General features: G+C 32.6%; 1 protein-coding gene across 5 annotated transcripts; it reads right to left on the reverse strand.

Annotated features, from left to right (window-relative positions):
• Nucleotides 1-1,236: 1,236 nt before the first annotated feature.
• On the reverse strand, nt 1,237-12,520 carry LOC105215742 (glutamine--fructose-6-phosphate aminotransferase [isomerizing] 1). 5 transcript variants are annotated; one of them, XM_054230628.1, is made up of 10 exons: nt 12,327-12,520; nt 8,626-8,673; nt 6,634-6,831; nt 6,250-6,563; nt 5,607-5,748; nt 4,978-5,007; nt 4,057-4,080; nt 2,658-2,815; nt 1,740-2,579; nt 1,237-1,647 (listed from the first exon to the last, which is right to left on the reverse strand). In XM_054230628.1, the coding sequence occupies exons 2-10, from the start codon at nt 8,630-8,632 to the stop codon at nt 1,273-1,275; spliced, it is 2,088 nt and encodes a 695-aa protein (XP_054086603.1). In that variant the 5' UTR covers nt 8,633-8,673; nt 12,327-12,520; the 3' UTR covers nt 1,237-1,272. The 5 variants fall into 5 exon arrangements, with proteins under 5 accessions (XP_054086603.1, XP_011188141.1, XP_011188138.1 ...); XM_011189839.3 differs by having other exon boundaries at nt 2,658-2,779; nt 8,626-8,677; XM_011189836.3 differs by having other exon boundaries at nt 8,626-8,677.
• Nucleotides 12,521-15,456: the final 2,936 nt, after the last annotated feature.

The raw sequence follows: 15,456 nt of genomic DNA on the forward strand, positions 1-15,456 counted from the left end.
AGACATCCGGATTTCGACTCCACTCGTCATCCTGATCATTTATATATATATAACCCCATATCTAACTCTTTTATTTTTTGGTGACACAAACAACTGTTATGTGAACAAAACTATAATACCTTGTGCAACATGTTGCGAGAGTATAAAAAAAGAAAAGTACAATATGACACGTCACCTGCATGCGTATTTAAAAAGTACTGAGCGCGTATTAAGATTTCCGTGAGAACGGAATGCTAGCTGTCTCCCATAAACATTAAGGTTAAGTAAATTAAGAAGTACCTAATTTCATTGAAATTGGTTCAGCGGTTCCTATGATTTGTCAGCCAAAAATAGTCGATGCCACGCCCATTTTAATTTGAATGTGGGCCATTGTACATCTTTTTTGAAAAATTTAGTTATTGAATTAACACTTTTTATTAGTTTTCAGCATAATCTTTATATGGGCATGGTGTATTATGAGGTGCTAAAGGTGTAGATTTGGTAATTCCCGAGATATGTACAAAGGCCTTTTAGGGGGCGGTGCGAATTTTCCAAACAAATTTCATCCAAATGCTTTCCTCCTTGTGTGATATTCTGTACCAAATTTTACTTTATAGATTTACATATGGGATAGTTTAGCACTTTATATCTTCGGTTAACGCCTTTTTTTGGCGCGGCAATGGTTCAATTTACTGCATCTGCATCCTTCTCAGAGTGCTAAAGAATACGTACATATATCACGTTTCATCAAGATATCTCAAATTTTATTGAAATTATCGCACTCAGTGACGGACTAACTATCAGACATCCGGAATTCAACCCTCATCTCATGATATGACTCCATATCTAACTGCATACTATTTGTTATTTTCTACTGATGAGAACAACTGGCTATTATTAAAATTTGTCTTTTATCAAAATTGTAATGAAAGACCGGCAGGAAACAAATTTCTATTGTCTTGACCATAAAAGTATGGAAAATGTTGTTACCAAAATGTAATTAATCTCGTTTGATTGTGTTTTTACATTTTAAATTTTGTTTTATTAAAATTTTGTAAATATTATTTTAAACTCTAAGGATCAGCTCTATAGAAAACAGGATAAAACATATTTAAGGAAAGCAATATACATATACATATGTACATAAAATCACTGTTAATATCAATCAAGTAATATATAATTACAAGTGTACAACCATATGTACGTACGTATATAAGTCCAGTAGCAAGTGTACAAGAACCAGCCATATAGAAGTAAATATCTTAAACAATAAAAACAGGTGGACGTGGGCCATCATTCCACGGTCACGGACTTCGCCAAATTACGTGGACAATCCACGTCACAGCCACGCAGCACGGCAATATGGTATGAGAGCAATTGCATTGGGATAACTGTTAGAATGCCTTGGAGACAGTCTACTGTGCGTGGTATTTCTAGCGAACGAGATGAATAGGACTTGGTTTCTTCATCGCCTTCCTCACAAATGATTATGGGACAGCCCTTGCGTGACGTCACTTGTTGCAAGGCATTTATACATTTGATATAAACTGGATCTCGCAAAACGATCATCATAACTGGCATTCGGTCATCAATAAGCGCCAGCGGTCCATGCTTAAGTTCGCCTGCCATAATACCCTCACTGTGCATATATGTCAATTCTTTTACTTTCTGCAACAGATAAAATATTCAATATACTCGTATTAAACATTCCCGACTCTAGTTTAGGTTTTAGTTTGAACGAAAGAAACAATATCACTTACCAGTGCACCTTCCAAACAAGTGGCAAAGTTATAACCGCGTCCCATAATAAGTAAGGATTTATGTTGGAACAAATCCTTAGCCAGTTCTTGTACCTGACTATCAAGCTTCAAGACCTGTCTAATCCGTTCTGGCAGTTCGTATAATGCCTGTATGATTTCTAAGCGACGTTGCTGCAACGAGAGTCGATCTTCAGACATAACAAGAGCGAACATCACCAATGAAATGAATTGTGAAGTATAAGCCTTGGTTGACGCAACACCAATTTCAGGTCCGGCATTAATGTGAACACCACAGTGAGATTCACGGCATATACTGCTGCCGACTGTATTAGTGATACCGACAATGAGAGCACCACGTTGTTTGCAGTATCTCAAGGCCATTAGTGAGTCAGCAGTCTCTCCCGACTGCGAGATAAAGAAACAGACGTCATCACGGAATATGGGGGTGTTACGATCGAGGAAATCGGACGCCAACTCAACCATAACCGGCAACTCGGTGAGCTCTTCTAGTAGTTGTCGTGTGGCTACGGCACTATGATATGATGTGCCACAACCAATCAACATCAACCTACGACAACGTTTAATTTCCGGAATGAATTCTTTGATACCACCCAATACCACAGATTTGGAGTCAAACCGCACGCGTCCACGCATGGTGTTGACCACCGATTCGGGCTGTTCGAAGATTTCCTTCAACATGAAGTAGTCGTAGTTGCCCTTCATGATCTGCTGGATTTCCATTTTCAGTGTTGTAATTTCACGTGCATGTGGATCATCTAGACATTTCTTGAGACGATGGATGCTCAGTGTACCATCGCGAACAGCAGCCACATCATCATCCTAAAACATAATTAATATTTGATATATGTATGTAGTTCTTCATGTGTCAGTATATGTATACATTCGTAGAGACATTACCTCCAAATAAATGACCCGATTGGTGTGCTCAATGACAGCTGAGGCATCCGATGCGAAGAAGTACTCGACCTCTTTCTCCTCCAGTGGCATGAATTCGGATGTGCTTTCGGTGCGTGGTAACACTGGCAATTCACGAGTTTGTCCATGTGGACGATGTTCTTTTTGATTAGGTTGTACGTTATCAGAAGAAAAGCGGAAGCACAAGCAAATGTTTGCAATTTAGCGTTGGCGTTTAACCGTATTTACAATACATGTTCATATGTGTGCACATATGTGTGTATGTGTGCGTGTGTGTGTATTGGTATATACGAGTATGTAATATAGATATGCAAATGGATTATTGTGTGCTCCAAGTAGAGTGAAATATGTGTATATGTGCAAGATCGCAAATTCAATTCTAACCAACTTTAAAGGGAACACTTCGAAATGAGCATGTGTGTGTATGTGCAAGCGTGCAAAATAATCCTAATATTTAAATGTCAAACTCTTGCGTACTAATACCGCTGCAAAAGTAGACCGCTAAGGACAGCAAATGACGCCATATTTTTGCCCGCTCTTTTGACATTTCTGTTCAGTAAGGTTTGCCATTTCATCATGGAAAGATATAAAATCCAACAACGAATCGAAATTATTAAAATTTACCATCGAAATTGGAAGTCAGTGCCCTCCTACTTTAAGAGCGCTACGTCCAATTTATGGCCGTCATAATCCTGTACTGTCAGATCAACAATTGGGAATCTTGATAAAAATATCCAAAAACCGTACTCGGACTAACGAAATGTAAATATAGAAAGCATGCTTGCGAAGTCTCCTTAAAGAATATTTTCTTTCCATTTTTCAACAAAATGGGTGCAACCTTTATGTGTGATCGTGCATAGCCCTCAATTATGTTACTTTTCATTGAAATTTTTAATTTTTTTTTTTGTTGTTTTTGAGTATATTATTGCTATAAAAATATTCACAAATCAAGAAAGTCTACGATTCACAAACTGTTCGCTTTAAAATAAATTATTTTAATGGTTGACTTGCAGTAAGCCAATCATCTGACAGTTATGTATGTATGTATGTCACATATATTGGTTTTTGTTTTAAAGTGGTATCGAAATTCGTTTGACACAGTTAAATTAGAAATGTAAATCGATGCCAGTGAATTGAGTATATATGTTTGATGTTTAATATTTTTAGATAGAAAATTAGAATACCACAAGTATGAAAATAAGGGGTGCATAAATTGAGGTGATTATGTAACGTTGTTTTTTTCCGCCTCAACCAATGAGCAATAGCAGGAAATTGAATACACACAAATGTGTATGTGCATATGTATAGGTGTGTTTGCATATGTATGTTTGTAAATGAAGTGCATAAACTAGTTATATTTAAATATTTTTAGTGTATTTACCTTTTGCCTTGGCTGCCTCTGTGTCTATGGTGGATTCCGACAGAATTTGGTCAGTTTTTGAAGTGTTGCGAAATAAGCGAATAAAAAAAATATAAAAAAAAATTTAGCAAATGGAAGACAATATCAAAAATTCGTAAAATATTTTCATTACAAAGGCAATAAGCCACTTTCATAATATATAAGCGCATATGTATATTTTTATAAGTATAAGATCAGATCTTTAAGACAATAAGCTGCAACTTGAATATCTCAGCACCAAAATAAACCCTTAAAACTTATTCAAAGCGAGTTCAGCTTTGATATCTAGTATGTTTAGTATATATATATATATAATATACGTTTCTATATATATTCTTGCTTCCTTAAAACAAATAAAAATATAGTTGGTCAAGTGTATGATTTGTACAATAACCTATGTAAGATAAAGCCAATTTTGGTCGCCTAGTATATTAACTTGGATCGTATAAAAGCTTAGCGATTAGCACCATTCGAGTTCTCATAACAATTACGTAAATAATAAATAACAAAAGTACCCGTACTAAACTGAATATACCATGCAAATATTTAATATTATATATTAGTATATGTAGCTATATAAGAAATAGCATAATTTATTTTAAATAGCTTGTCAATGTCTAGAGTTTAAATAGTTTCGTATTTGTTATATTAAGGCACAAGAAAGTAATTTCAACAAGTATACTCGTATACCATACATATATAGTTCATATAAAGGGTGTTTGTCTTTATTAAATAATAATTAAAGTAAATATCTCTAGTGTTGTGTTTGTCTTTAGCGACATTCATATTTTGTTCCCATTAGTACATTATTTCGAAGCAAATCAACCTTCACCAAAAGAAATAAGCAACCAATTTGCCATATATGTATATATATTTCGAATTTCAGGTATGAATAGGTGGTACCTTTTTCACAAGTTTGCGGTGACTTTTCGTCTGTTTGAAGTAAATAGAGTTGAAAACGATAGGCAAGTAGTAGGGTTGGATAGCGGTTTCAAAAAATGCAGGTTTTGTAACATACATTTACAAATTATGCACAGAGTTTCCAGAAATTTATAAATTATCGATGGATAGACAACATAGAAAAGAGATTATTAAGAAACAAATCACAAACATAAAAGTTAATGTTAAAGGCATGTATATTTTTTGTATTAAAAACGTATGTGAATGTCTAATAAAAACAAGGTTTATATACATCATAAAATTACCAACTTCAAAACATAACTTATTAACTAACTTAGAATAGAATATATACACGTACACATACAGCTACATATGTGCTCGTATAAGCGATATTCACAGTATAGACCTGAACATAAAAAGGAAAAAAAGGAAACTAATATACATATTTAAAGCCTTTACTCTTTATAGCGATTTTTCACGGAAAATTTACTAAATAAAATTTGTAAATGTCATATTATACTATTCGTTCATAGTTGGTAATTGAAATTGAGTAATAAGTTAAAATTATTATATAATTGTGATACCAAGCAAATCAGCTTGATATATATATATATGAGAAATAATCAAATTACCTTTTCCATACAAAATAGGAATGTGATCAGTGGACAAACGAGTCTTCGTTTTAATACCGACAAGCAGCGGTGAACCACGTCTGGAAGCCACGCATTCTCCAGGGAAGTGCTTGGACTTAATTGCAATTGCAAATGCGCCCTCCTGCAAGTACATAAAAACATATTTAGATATATATTTTAGATAGATAATAAATTGAATTATCCCTTTTATAAATCGACCTCTCGATTTGGCAATGGAAGTCAAATTTCATACAAATTAGCTTCCATAACTCGGAAGTCTCTCTAACTCGAAGTGTTTTGGGGATTATGGTGATTCGAGTTAGAGAAGTTCAACTGTATATGCAAGTGAAACTCAGCTTTAAATAGGTTATAATCTTACTTCACGAAATGTTTATACTATCTTGGTTTTAGACGTATTGACCTAGGCATTTCCCTTGGAGTCTAAACCAGTTCAGAATAGTATATTCTTTTCAATTTAGAATTTACATATGTAAATATATGTATTTTAAACAAAAAACGAAAAAAAAATTTACTCTAAAATCTTAAATTGGATGACAGACTAAATGTTTTCTTGCACAATTTATAAACGGTAATAAGTAATTTAAATAAATATACGAATTATTTAACAATACACATATCTTACCAATTGTTGGATGACTTGCTCGACAAGTTCTCTGAACGAATATCCTGGATGTTTTTTCCACAAGTGATGCACCAATTTCGCAATGACTTCTGTATCAGTGTCTGATTCGAACACATAGCCTCGCTTCTCCAAAAATGTTTTCACATCTTTATAATTGGTAACGATGCCATTGTGAACTACAACGAAACTATTTTCGTCGTCGGAACGTTGCGGATGAGAGTTGGTCTCGCACGGTACACCATGGGTAGCCCAACGCGTATGTGCAATACCGACATGTGTCAACACGGGCTCATCGTATTCTTTGCCGCTAAAATCTGCATACAATTAATTTAATTAGTAGAGAAGTCAATTTGTAAAATAAATAGGCGATAGACGATGACTTACGTTCATTTATGGCATCCTCCAGAACCTTTACTTTTCCACAACGTTTGACCATTACAATATCACTGGTTTGCGGTGAATCTATAGCCACACCTGTTGAATCATAGCCACGATATTCCAAACGTTTTAACCCATTCAAAAGCAATTCCAAAACTTCATGTCGCGACTTGGGAGTCAGGTAATTTAGGTAAGCAAAAATTCCTGGTGATATAAATTAAAAAATAAAGTAATAACAATTTTATTTCCGCTTATTACATACATCACATGTGTATTGATATGATACTCAAAATACGTTTTCTGGAACATGGCAGGAGAATAATTGTCTTTATAGACATTTAACTCCAACAAATGGTACGACAAGACGACTTAAAGTACCACTACGAAATTAAAAATTTTTTTGTTTTTGCAAAACAAATTTATAGGATTTTAAAACTTACAGAAGGCATATATTTATAAAATAAAATATATGTAGTGAAGTTGTTAACAAAAATATGTAAAATAGCTCCCTTTATTATTTTTAAGTATTACATGGTTATATTTGTATTTAATTCTTCTGTGCGTCATTCGTTAAAATTCCAATAAACAGAGTTATTTAATGTTTTCGAATTTCGCAACAGCCCTGCAGATATTATAATGAAGCGTAAACTTGATTTTATGTATGCAAACGCAAACAGAAATAAACAAATGTAGACAAGAGGATTCTACTAATTTATTAGATAACTTATTCTTTTACATTTGGCTTTGAGCTAACCAGTTCATTTCGAAAAATGTCAAATCGTTGTGACGCAACGGCAGTTGACACTGGTACGAGCCAGTACCGTAAAGTAAGTCAACAAGTAGGAAGCCACGCAGGCAAAGCGCACACACCATACATAATATTACAATACGGTTGATGGAAAACAGGTTTTTAATTTTTGTATAAATCTTGTCACCACACCAGAAAATTTGATTCAGTACAGTTTTGAGCAAAAATATAATTTGACTTTGCCAATATGTATGTATGTAGAATTGAATTTCTATCGTGTTGCAATCACGTTGTTGAACTCGACAATATATATACATATGTATAAGGTACTCATCCGTTTTAATTGTGTGTCTCTCGCTATCACTTGGTCTCTTTATTTGCTTCACATCTTTGTATCCCTTATTTTATAGATATAATAAATATAATATTTTATAAAATAACATTTTCGTCACGGTTTTGAAAAACTCATCAAATTCAGATGATCATGCGATAAGTTAATGTTGACTCAATCTAAGAATCTGTCTAAGAACATGTGGAACTTCCATAACTCGAACCTTCTATAAGTCGAAGATCTGCATAACTCGAACACTTGAATTGGCAATAGCGTTTAGAAGCCAAATTTCATACAAATTTCTTTTCCTAACTTGAATTTCTATAACTCGAAGTTCTCCATAACTCGAACTCTTGAAGTGGCAATAGATGTCAAATTTCATACAAATTCCCTTCCATAAATCGAACTTTTCGATCAGGCCATTCAACAACAAAATTACAAAATACATGTTTTAATGTATTTTAACACAACTTGTTGTGAAGTAAATAAATAAAACTGGGGGTAAATCTATATTTTACAGCTTTTTGAAAAATGTATGTTTTAATGAACATTTCTATAACTCGAAGTCTCTTTTTTTGTAGATTATGGTGATTCGAGTTAGAGAAGTTCCACTGTATTAAAGTTAAGTTTTCTCACAACACTGTACGACTTTTTTTCTGTTTATTGGGCCAAACTGCTTTTTCCGGTGAATGAAACATAATTAAAAATTTTATACACAATTAAATTAAGAGACAAATGTAGATTATATCCGATTTTGGATTTTTTAGTAACTATATCAAATATATATTTCAATTTTGGAGGCTAACTTCGAAAATCAGAGAATGCAAGTTTTTTTATATATGTCCCAATCTCAGGGAAAAAATCCCAGTCGAGTGTAATAAAGCATTGCAAATGTAAAATTTTTTTGTCGCTGACTTACCGCACATTATGGCTTTGGGTCACTAATACAGCTGTTGGTTTTACAAGTCTGTCTGCAAAGAAGGAAAGAATTAAAATTATTTCGTTTTTCCATATAAACTTTATGTACATATGGATGTATATATGTATATATGCTTTTACAATAATAAAAATACAAGCACGCAATATTGAAAAATAAAGTCGAAATCGAAAACTTTTAATAGTTGATAAAACAAATTCTATAAAAAACAAGTACTATTTGTTATTTCCATGTGGTTAACGGAAATATTTATTTAAAATAACTAATTTGTCGTTTACAATTTTGATTTTTTTTATTGTCAGTTGTTCAGTAAAATATTGTGCTTGTTAAAGATATGCGTTCAAGCCTTTTAACGAGCATTGAACAGTTTTTATCAAATTTACTTTCATTTTTATTTTTTGCTAATTGTAGAGTGCATATTATTGACTTTGTAGACACACAGGAAACAGTGAAACGAACATACCGTTATCACTTTTCAACGAAACATGTTACTTGTTTTAACTAATTGAAGTGCAGATTCCTGTTCGCTATGGAAATAAATACAATCATGTGTACATGTACTTGTATCGTCATGAAGAGAGACGACTTTTTCACATTTGCATTTACAACTTCTTTCTTGGATCAAACTCTGCAGGTTTACTTTGTAAGAGTTCAAACAATTTGGAGTGCTTGCCAAAATGCCTTGTTGATAAGCCTTTCTTCATTCTAATCTCCTTGATAATAAATTCAACAAAGTTGTGTATAATGTGTGAAATTACAATACTGCGTACGAATATCTATTGCTCGGAAACATGTTGCAAACGATGTATGGTATTGGCAGTCCAGTTGTGATATACAAATTTTCTATATCCTGAGCTCCAGAGAAAGAAGTCAGAAGACCTCGGAACTGTGTTGATGAAAAAGTATAATTACACTATACGACAAAATCGACTTTATTTCTGGGTACTGAACCTAAATATAAATTTTCCGGGAGATTGAGTCATAAGTAAAAAAGTACATATCCCTCATTTACTTGAATAGTGTCACAACAAGTCGATTTTTCAGGAGAGCGATTTAAGGTTTTCAATTGTCTCTTATTTAGCAAATATAGAAAAATGTCATGAGTTTATTGACAAATCTAATTGCCTGTAATATATTAAATACAATGTTGAGCATAAGTTGACCAAAAAGAGTGTACTGAAGCCTTTTCTTGGGCATAAACGTGATCTACTTTGAATTATGTCGTTATTTGTGAAAAATATAAATCAATTTCGTCGTCACAAGTCAAATGTGTCGTTTTTGATGAAAAAAAGCAATATGAAAAATTTAATTATATTTTCACCAATATCGTTCTAACACAAAATGTGTCGTTCTTTTTGAAAAGAAAACCAAAATCACCTTTTCATAATATGTATTGGAACACAAAATATGTCGTCAACATTTTCTTCTTACTCAAATGGTTACATTACATTTTCTGATCAAGCTTATATGACAGATGATAAAAACAGAAAAACTAAAAATTTGATTATTCAAAAAATATTGTCACAATTTTTGAAAATTTGGTATGTTACTCTTTTATTTGTATGCATATTTCTTCGATTTCAAAGTTATATAATTTTTATATAATATGTGTACAACCGTACACAATTTTCAAAAAATTGGCCAGTTTTTTTCGAAATACAAAGCTTTTATAATATTTTTTTCGATCAACCAATTTAAACCCCTAATAACTTCAGTTATATAAGCTTAAGCTAATCATTTTATGTAACATTAAATTAAGAAGAAAATTAATATTATATCTGTATTTTGAAATTTTTAGTAGCTATATTTTAATAATATTTTTTAAGTCCATTTTCCGAACTTCGAATGCAAATATTTCGATTTTTACGGTATCTTCTAAAATCTAAGAATATACATTTTTTAAACTGACTAAATCTCCCGGAAAAAGTAAGTTTGGTTCCAGTAGAGTGTTGTACACTGTTATAGATAGTTATTTTTGGAAAGGTTCTGGAAAAAAATAATCAATACATTAAGATGACTTTTGAGCATGACTTCTAATGAACTTCAATGCAAAAGAGAAGCTTGCATTTAAATTTTTTAGCACTTTAGCAGAATTTCTCTTTTAGTCACTTACGTACAAGTGAATATATATTGCATGGAGTAAGTAAGGGAGTACACAATTTGTCGTATAAAGCAATATGTATTAAATAACACAACAAAACTGTGTTATTGTAAATATTGGTAGAGTGGTTTTTTTTGTTTCCTATATAAAATTGTCTTTTGTAATACAACTCTGCATGTTATGTTTAGTGCGTTGTTTGCGTTTGCTGTTATATCAACTGTTTTAATTTTTTTGTCAAATTTTTTTAAATTGTCACCATTTTCAAAACTAGCGTTGATAATATTATATAATTGGATATAGATATACAAGTATGAAATTGAATCAAATAGTGCATTGATGTTATTTTAGTTTGGTGATTTCGCAGTTCTTATTTTGGAACACCTACTTTTCCAATAGCGAACCATGAAGCCACAGTAAACGCCACAAACGTTTCATTTTTCCAGGGCAACCGAAATACTGTTTACGGCGCTCATTTGGAGTCGAGCGATGTGGCTGATAAGAGGTAATATGTGCATTGATGTTTGTAAGAATGTGCATGTTTATATTTGTCAACGTTATTAGCGCTGAGACCATAGCAAATACTCGCATTTGAGCGGTAAGTACTTAATAAATAATGATAAACTGTTGATTCTAACTGGAATTAAACTTCCGGAAATTATGAGCAATTCACTGAAGTGCGATTGTTTTAACTGAAAACTAAGAAATAACAGTGTGCTGTAAAAGTTCAGTAACACTTAATTTGATTTGGCTACAATTAAAAATACAGAAAAATTACTGGGCTTTTGTGAGTATACACAGAAGCTTACATATACATATCATCAAGTATTTGTTTGAGCCACGTTGTGATTATTGGTTTTTATTTAACAATTACGTATGCATATATGTTGCAGAGTTTGTGTGTTATAAGGCAATTCAAATCACGTAAGTTTCGAATTTCGGCTATGTGTTATAAGCGTGCATATGAAGTATATACATATATATGTATATATCTATGTAGATAGATATTTTATGTAGGCAATGGTACGCAGTGCTGTGTAGTGTTTTTAAGGTATATTTGAATAACGGTATCTATAGTTAACGTTACATAGATTTATCCTCTTGGTAGATAACCAACTAATTGAACGGCTATACTTCTTTGCTTGTTGGCTTGTGGTGATATTATACTGGTATATATACAATAGGCGTAGATGCAAACATTTGTATCTATGTATGTATGTAGCTAAAGTGAAGGTATGTACCGCAATTGTTCATGCAAAATTTCGACTGCCTAGACTACGTTGACTAGGTGGGCATGCAGTTATGGGATAGCCAAAAGCTGCTGCTTTGCAATGTTGCAATCTCACTTACTTTGACCCCCCCCCCCCTTTTCGAAGTACAACAGGTTCCACAACTTCACAATTTCAAATTCACTCTTTCGTCGTTTGTAATAATACAAGGGTATGTATCTTGGTTACTTTTATAGTTTGTGCTTGACTTGAATACAATATTATGAAGAAAACAATAAAAAATCATTTAAAAACAAAAAACAATAACAATGTTAGTCAACCGAATGAAAACAAGTTACAAACAACTCTTTACACACCTTCGCGTTATTCGTATAATATTCGTAGCCGAGTGTAAATCGTATTGACGCGTATAATGTAGACCAAATGCACCACACTTCGCCGGCAGGTGAGTCACAAATTTGTACAATATTTTATCTTAAAGAAACTTAAACTTGCCAACTCCGCAGTTGGGTGTAGACTGAGCTGGAACGGAAAAGTATTGCGAACGTTATTCTCGCTTTTTATACTTTTACCACAGACGATGTCGGTGCTGGGCGGCATATAACGTATGGTGTGGAGTGATCGTGGTGCCAGCGATCGTGCTCACTTAGCCACATACTCACCTACTGGTATTATGCTGATTGCTAACCGCTACTAGCTACGGGTATCAGTCTAGAGCTTTATTTTTTATTGGCCATACTTTTGCTGTTGGCATGATGCTTTTTATCTTTTACGGAGTTGATGTTTGTACATGTATGTATGTATGTGTGTAAGTTTTTGATCAAATTCGTAATGACGAAGTAATATGTCTTCTGCAGGGTGATGTGACCAACATCAACGAATTCATTGCAGATTCATTGTTGGTCGTAAATATATATGTATATATATGTATATAAATATGTGTAGATAAGCACATAGCCACATACCTTAATATCTGCATATATTCGAACTTGTTCGGGTGTGCGCTTCGTGTTTCTCGTACTAACTTTTTAAAATATCATATTGGTCAGTTATGTACGTATGTACTTCGCAAATACATATTAACATTCATATAAAAAAATGTTTTCCAATAGCAACGTTTGTAATATTTGCTACACATCTCGAAAATAACCATTATGTATATCCTGTGTACAATTCCCAAGGGGACCCAGCAATTCGCACAATTAGAATTTTTAAAACAATACGAATGCCGAAGAGAGCGTTTTTGTTGAAGAGAGTCAACTAGCAGCTTAAATACTGTCGTAATTTCAAAAACTATTACAGATATAAAACCATATATATTCTTATACTTACAACTGCCGCGGTAGATTAGTAGTTAATGTGAACATAGAAAAGATATTTTTGAGAAAATCAATTTATTACGCTGTACAACACTCGGCTGGGTATTGGACCAAAATAATTTTTTCCAAGAGATTAAGCCATATGTAAAAAAATTGCATTCTCCGATTTTCGAAGTTAGCCTTCAAAATCGAAATATTTGGATGAGAAGTTCGAAAAATGGACTTTAAAAAAAAAATTTTATTAAATAAATTAATAATTAATTACTATAAATTTCAAAATATAGATATAATATATTATACAATATATATCGATGTATTTTTTTTTTCAGAATATTAATCTTGTTTCTTCAGACACTTGTACGAGCATAAGAAATCGGATACTTTTACAAAGATATTAGCATATTATTATAGTACATATATTTGAATATCAGTACCACTTTGTGCAATGCGATTTTATTATTACCAATAGTACAAACTAGTCTTTCAAGTTTGCAGAATACTCGAAATTGAAAGTAGTACAAATGAGTTTAGGGTGGGACGAACAAGCGTAACTTGTAACCAAATCCAAAAAGATGTTTAGTTAATGTTCTAAAAAAAATATAAAATAGGTAGGGGTTTGTATCTAAGAATCTATGCAGCTGGGATACCATCGGTACATGTACATATGTTAAATATGTTGTGGGCACCTAACCGGCGACTAAAGAGCCGCCCTTTCATATAAATATACAGTGGAACTGCTCTAACTCGAATCACCATAATCCACAAAAAACTTCGATTCAGACAGACTTCGAGTTATAGAATTTTCATTAAAACATCTGATTTTTTAAAAGGCTTTGAAATACAGATTTAAACCCAGTTTTATTTATTTACTTCGCATAAAGTTTTATGTGCATACTTTAAAACATGTATTCTGTAATTTTGTTTGTTACAGTTTGCTATTGATTGGCTCTTGTCCGCGACACGCCTTGCCTGTGTTAAATGATGATTATGGAATTCATAAATGTAAAATCATATTTTTTGTACGCCTCCAAACGATATAGAAATACGCTATTAAAATTCTGCCTTGATAATAAAATTTTATATTTTGTATTGTGCCCTGGTCGAAAAGTTCGATTTATGGAAGGAAATTTTGTATGAAATATGACTTCTATTGCCATTTCAAGAGTTCGAATTATGGAGATCTTCGAGTTATAGAAGTTCGAGTTATGGAAGTCCCACTGCATCTGAATATCCTCACCTCTTCATCTTCCAAAAACGTTTTTATATGCATTATTTTAATCACTATATACATATGAATCTATATACTATACGTATATAAACAAGTATGTATATGTACTTATACATATATTTACAAAACATAAACTGCACGCTTTTACGTAATACGTAAGAATGTTAACATTTTGAATTAACCATTTTTTTTTTTATTTGATTTCAGTAAAAAATTTTAATTTCAAGATTTTGACGCAAATGCAGAGCAATTTTATTCATAGACCAATATAATGCTAATGTATGAATAAGTCTGCCTATTAAACGGTGTTTGTGACGATAAACAAGTTAGCAGAAATTACTGGTCTCCTATTGACTACCGCTTTGTTCGTGGAGGAAGCCCAAATGCTAGTTCAAGAAACCAGATTTCGCAGACGAAACTAGTTTTTTATCCGTTTCTGAAATGTTTAAGAGCCAAAGCAGATTTATATTGTAAACACATACACACGACAAGCTCTATCTCGGTGTGTATGTATATTTTGATTGCACATATATATGTATGTATGTATGTACATTGAAAGCTAAAGCGATTGTTTACCAGCAGCTACATGTATTCGTATTCGTATGTATTTTTATGCATATGCACGCATATTAATTAGCTGGTTATTAATGATATTTCTTGTTGGCGTTCGAGTAGCAAAGATATAAATGACCTTGACTTCGATTGTAGCCAATAGAAATGGAAAGCTCTCACTAATATGTTTGCTTATGTTTAAGTTTAAAACAACGGTTACTTAATATAAGCTTTGAGGTATTTATAGAAAAATATTGAAACGTAATTTGATTCTGAATTATTTGGAAAACAATATACGACTACATTGGCTGCAAGTCTTAGACCAGAACACTCTACAAAAAAATCTCTGCCCGTGGCTTAGGGTAGTAAACTAAATCTAGAAAAAAA

This window comes from Zeugodacus cucurbitae, chromosome 2, assembly GCF_028554725.1.
Source record: "Zeugodacus cucurbitae isolate PBARC_wt_2022May chromosome 2, idZeuCucr1.2, whole genome shotgun sequence".
Taxonomy (NCBI): domain Eukaryota; kingdom Metazoa; phylum Arthropoda; class Insecta; order Diptera; family Tephritidae; genus Zeugodacus; species Zeugodacus cucurbitae.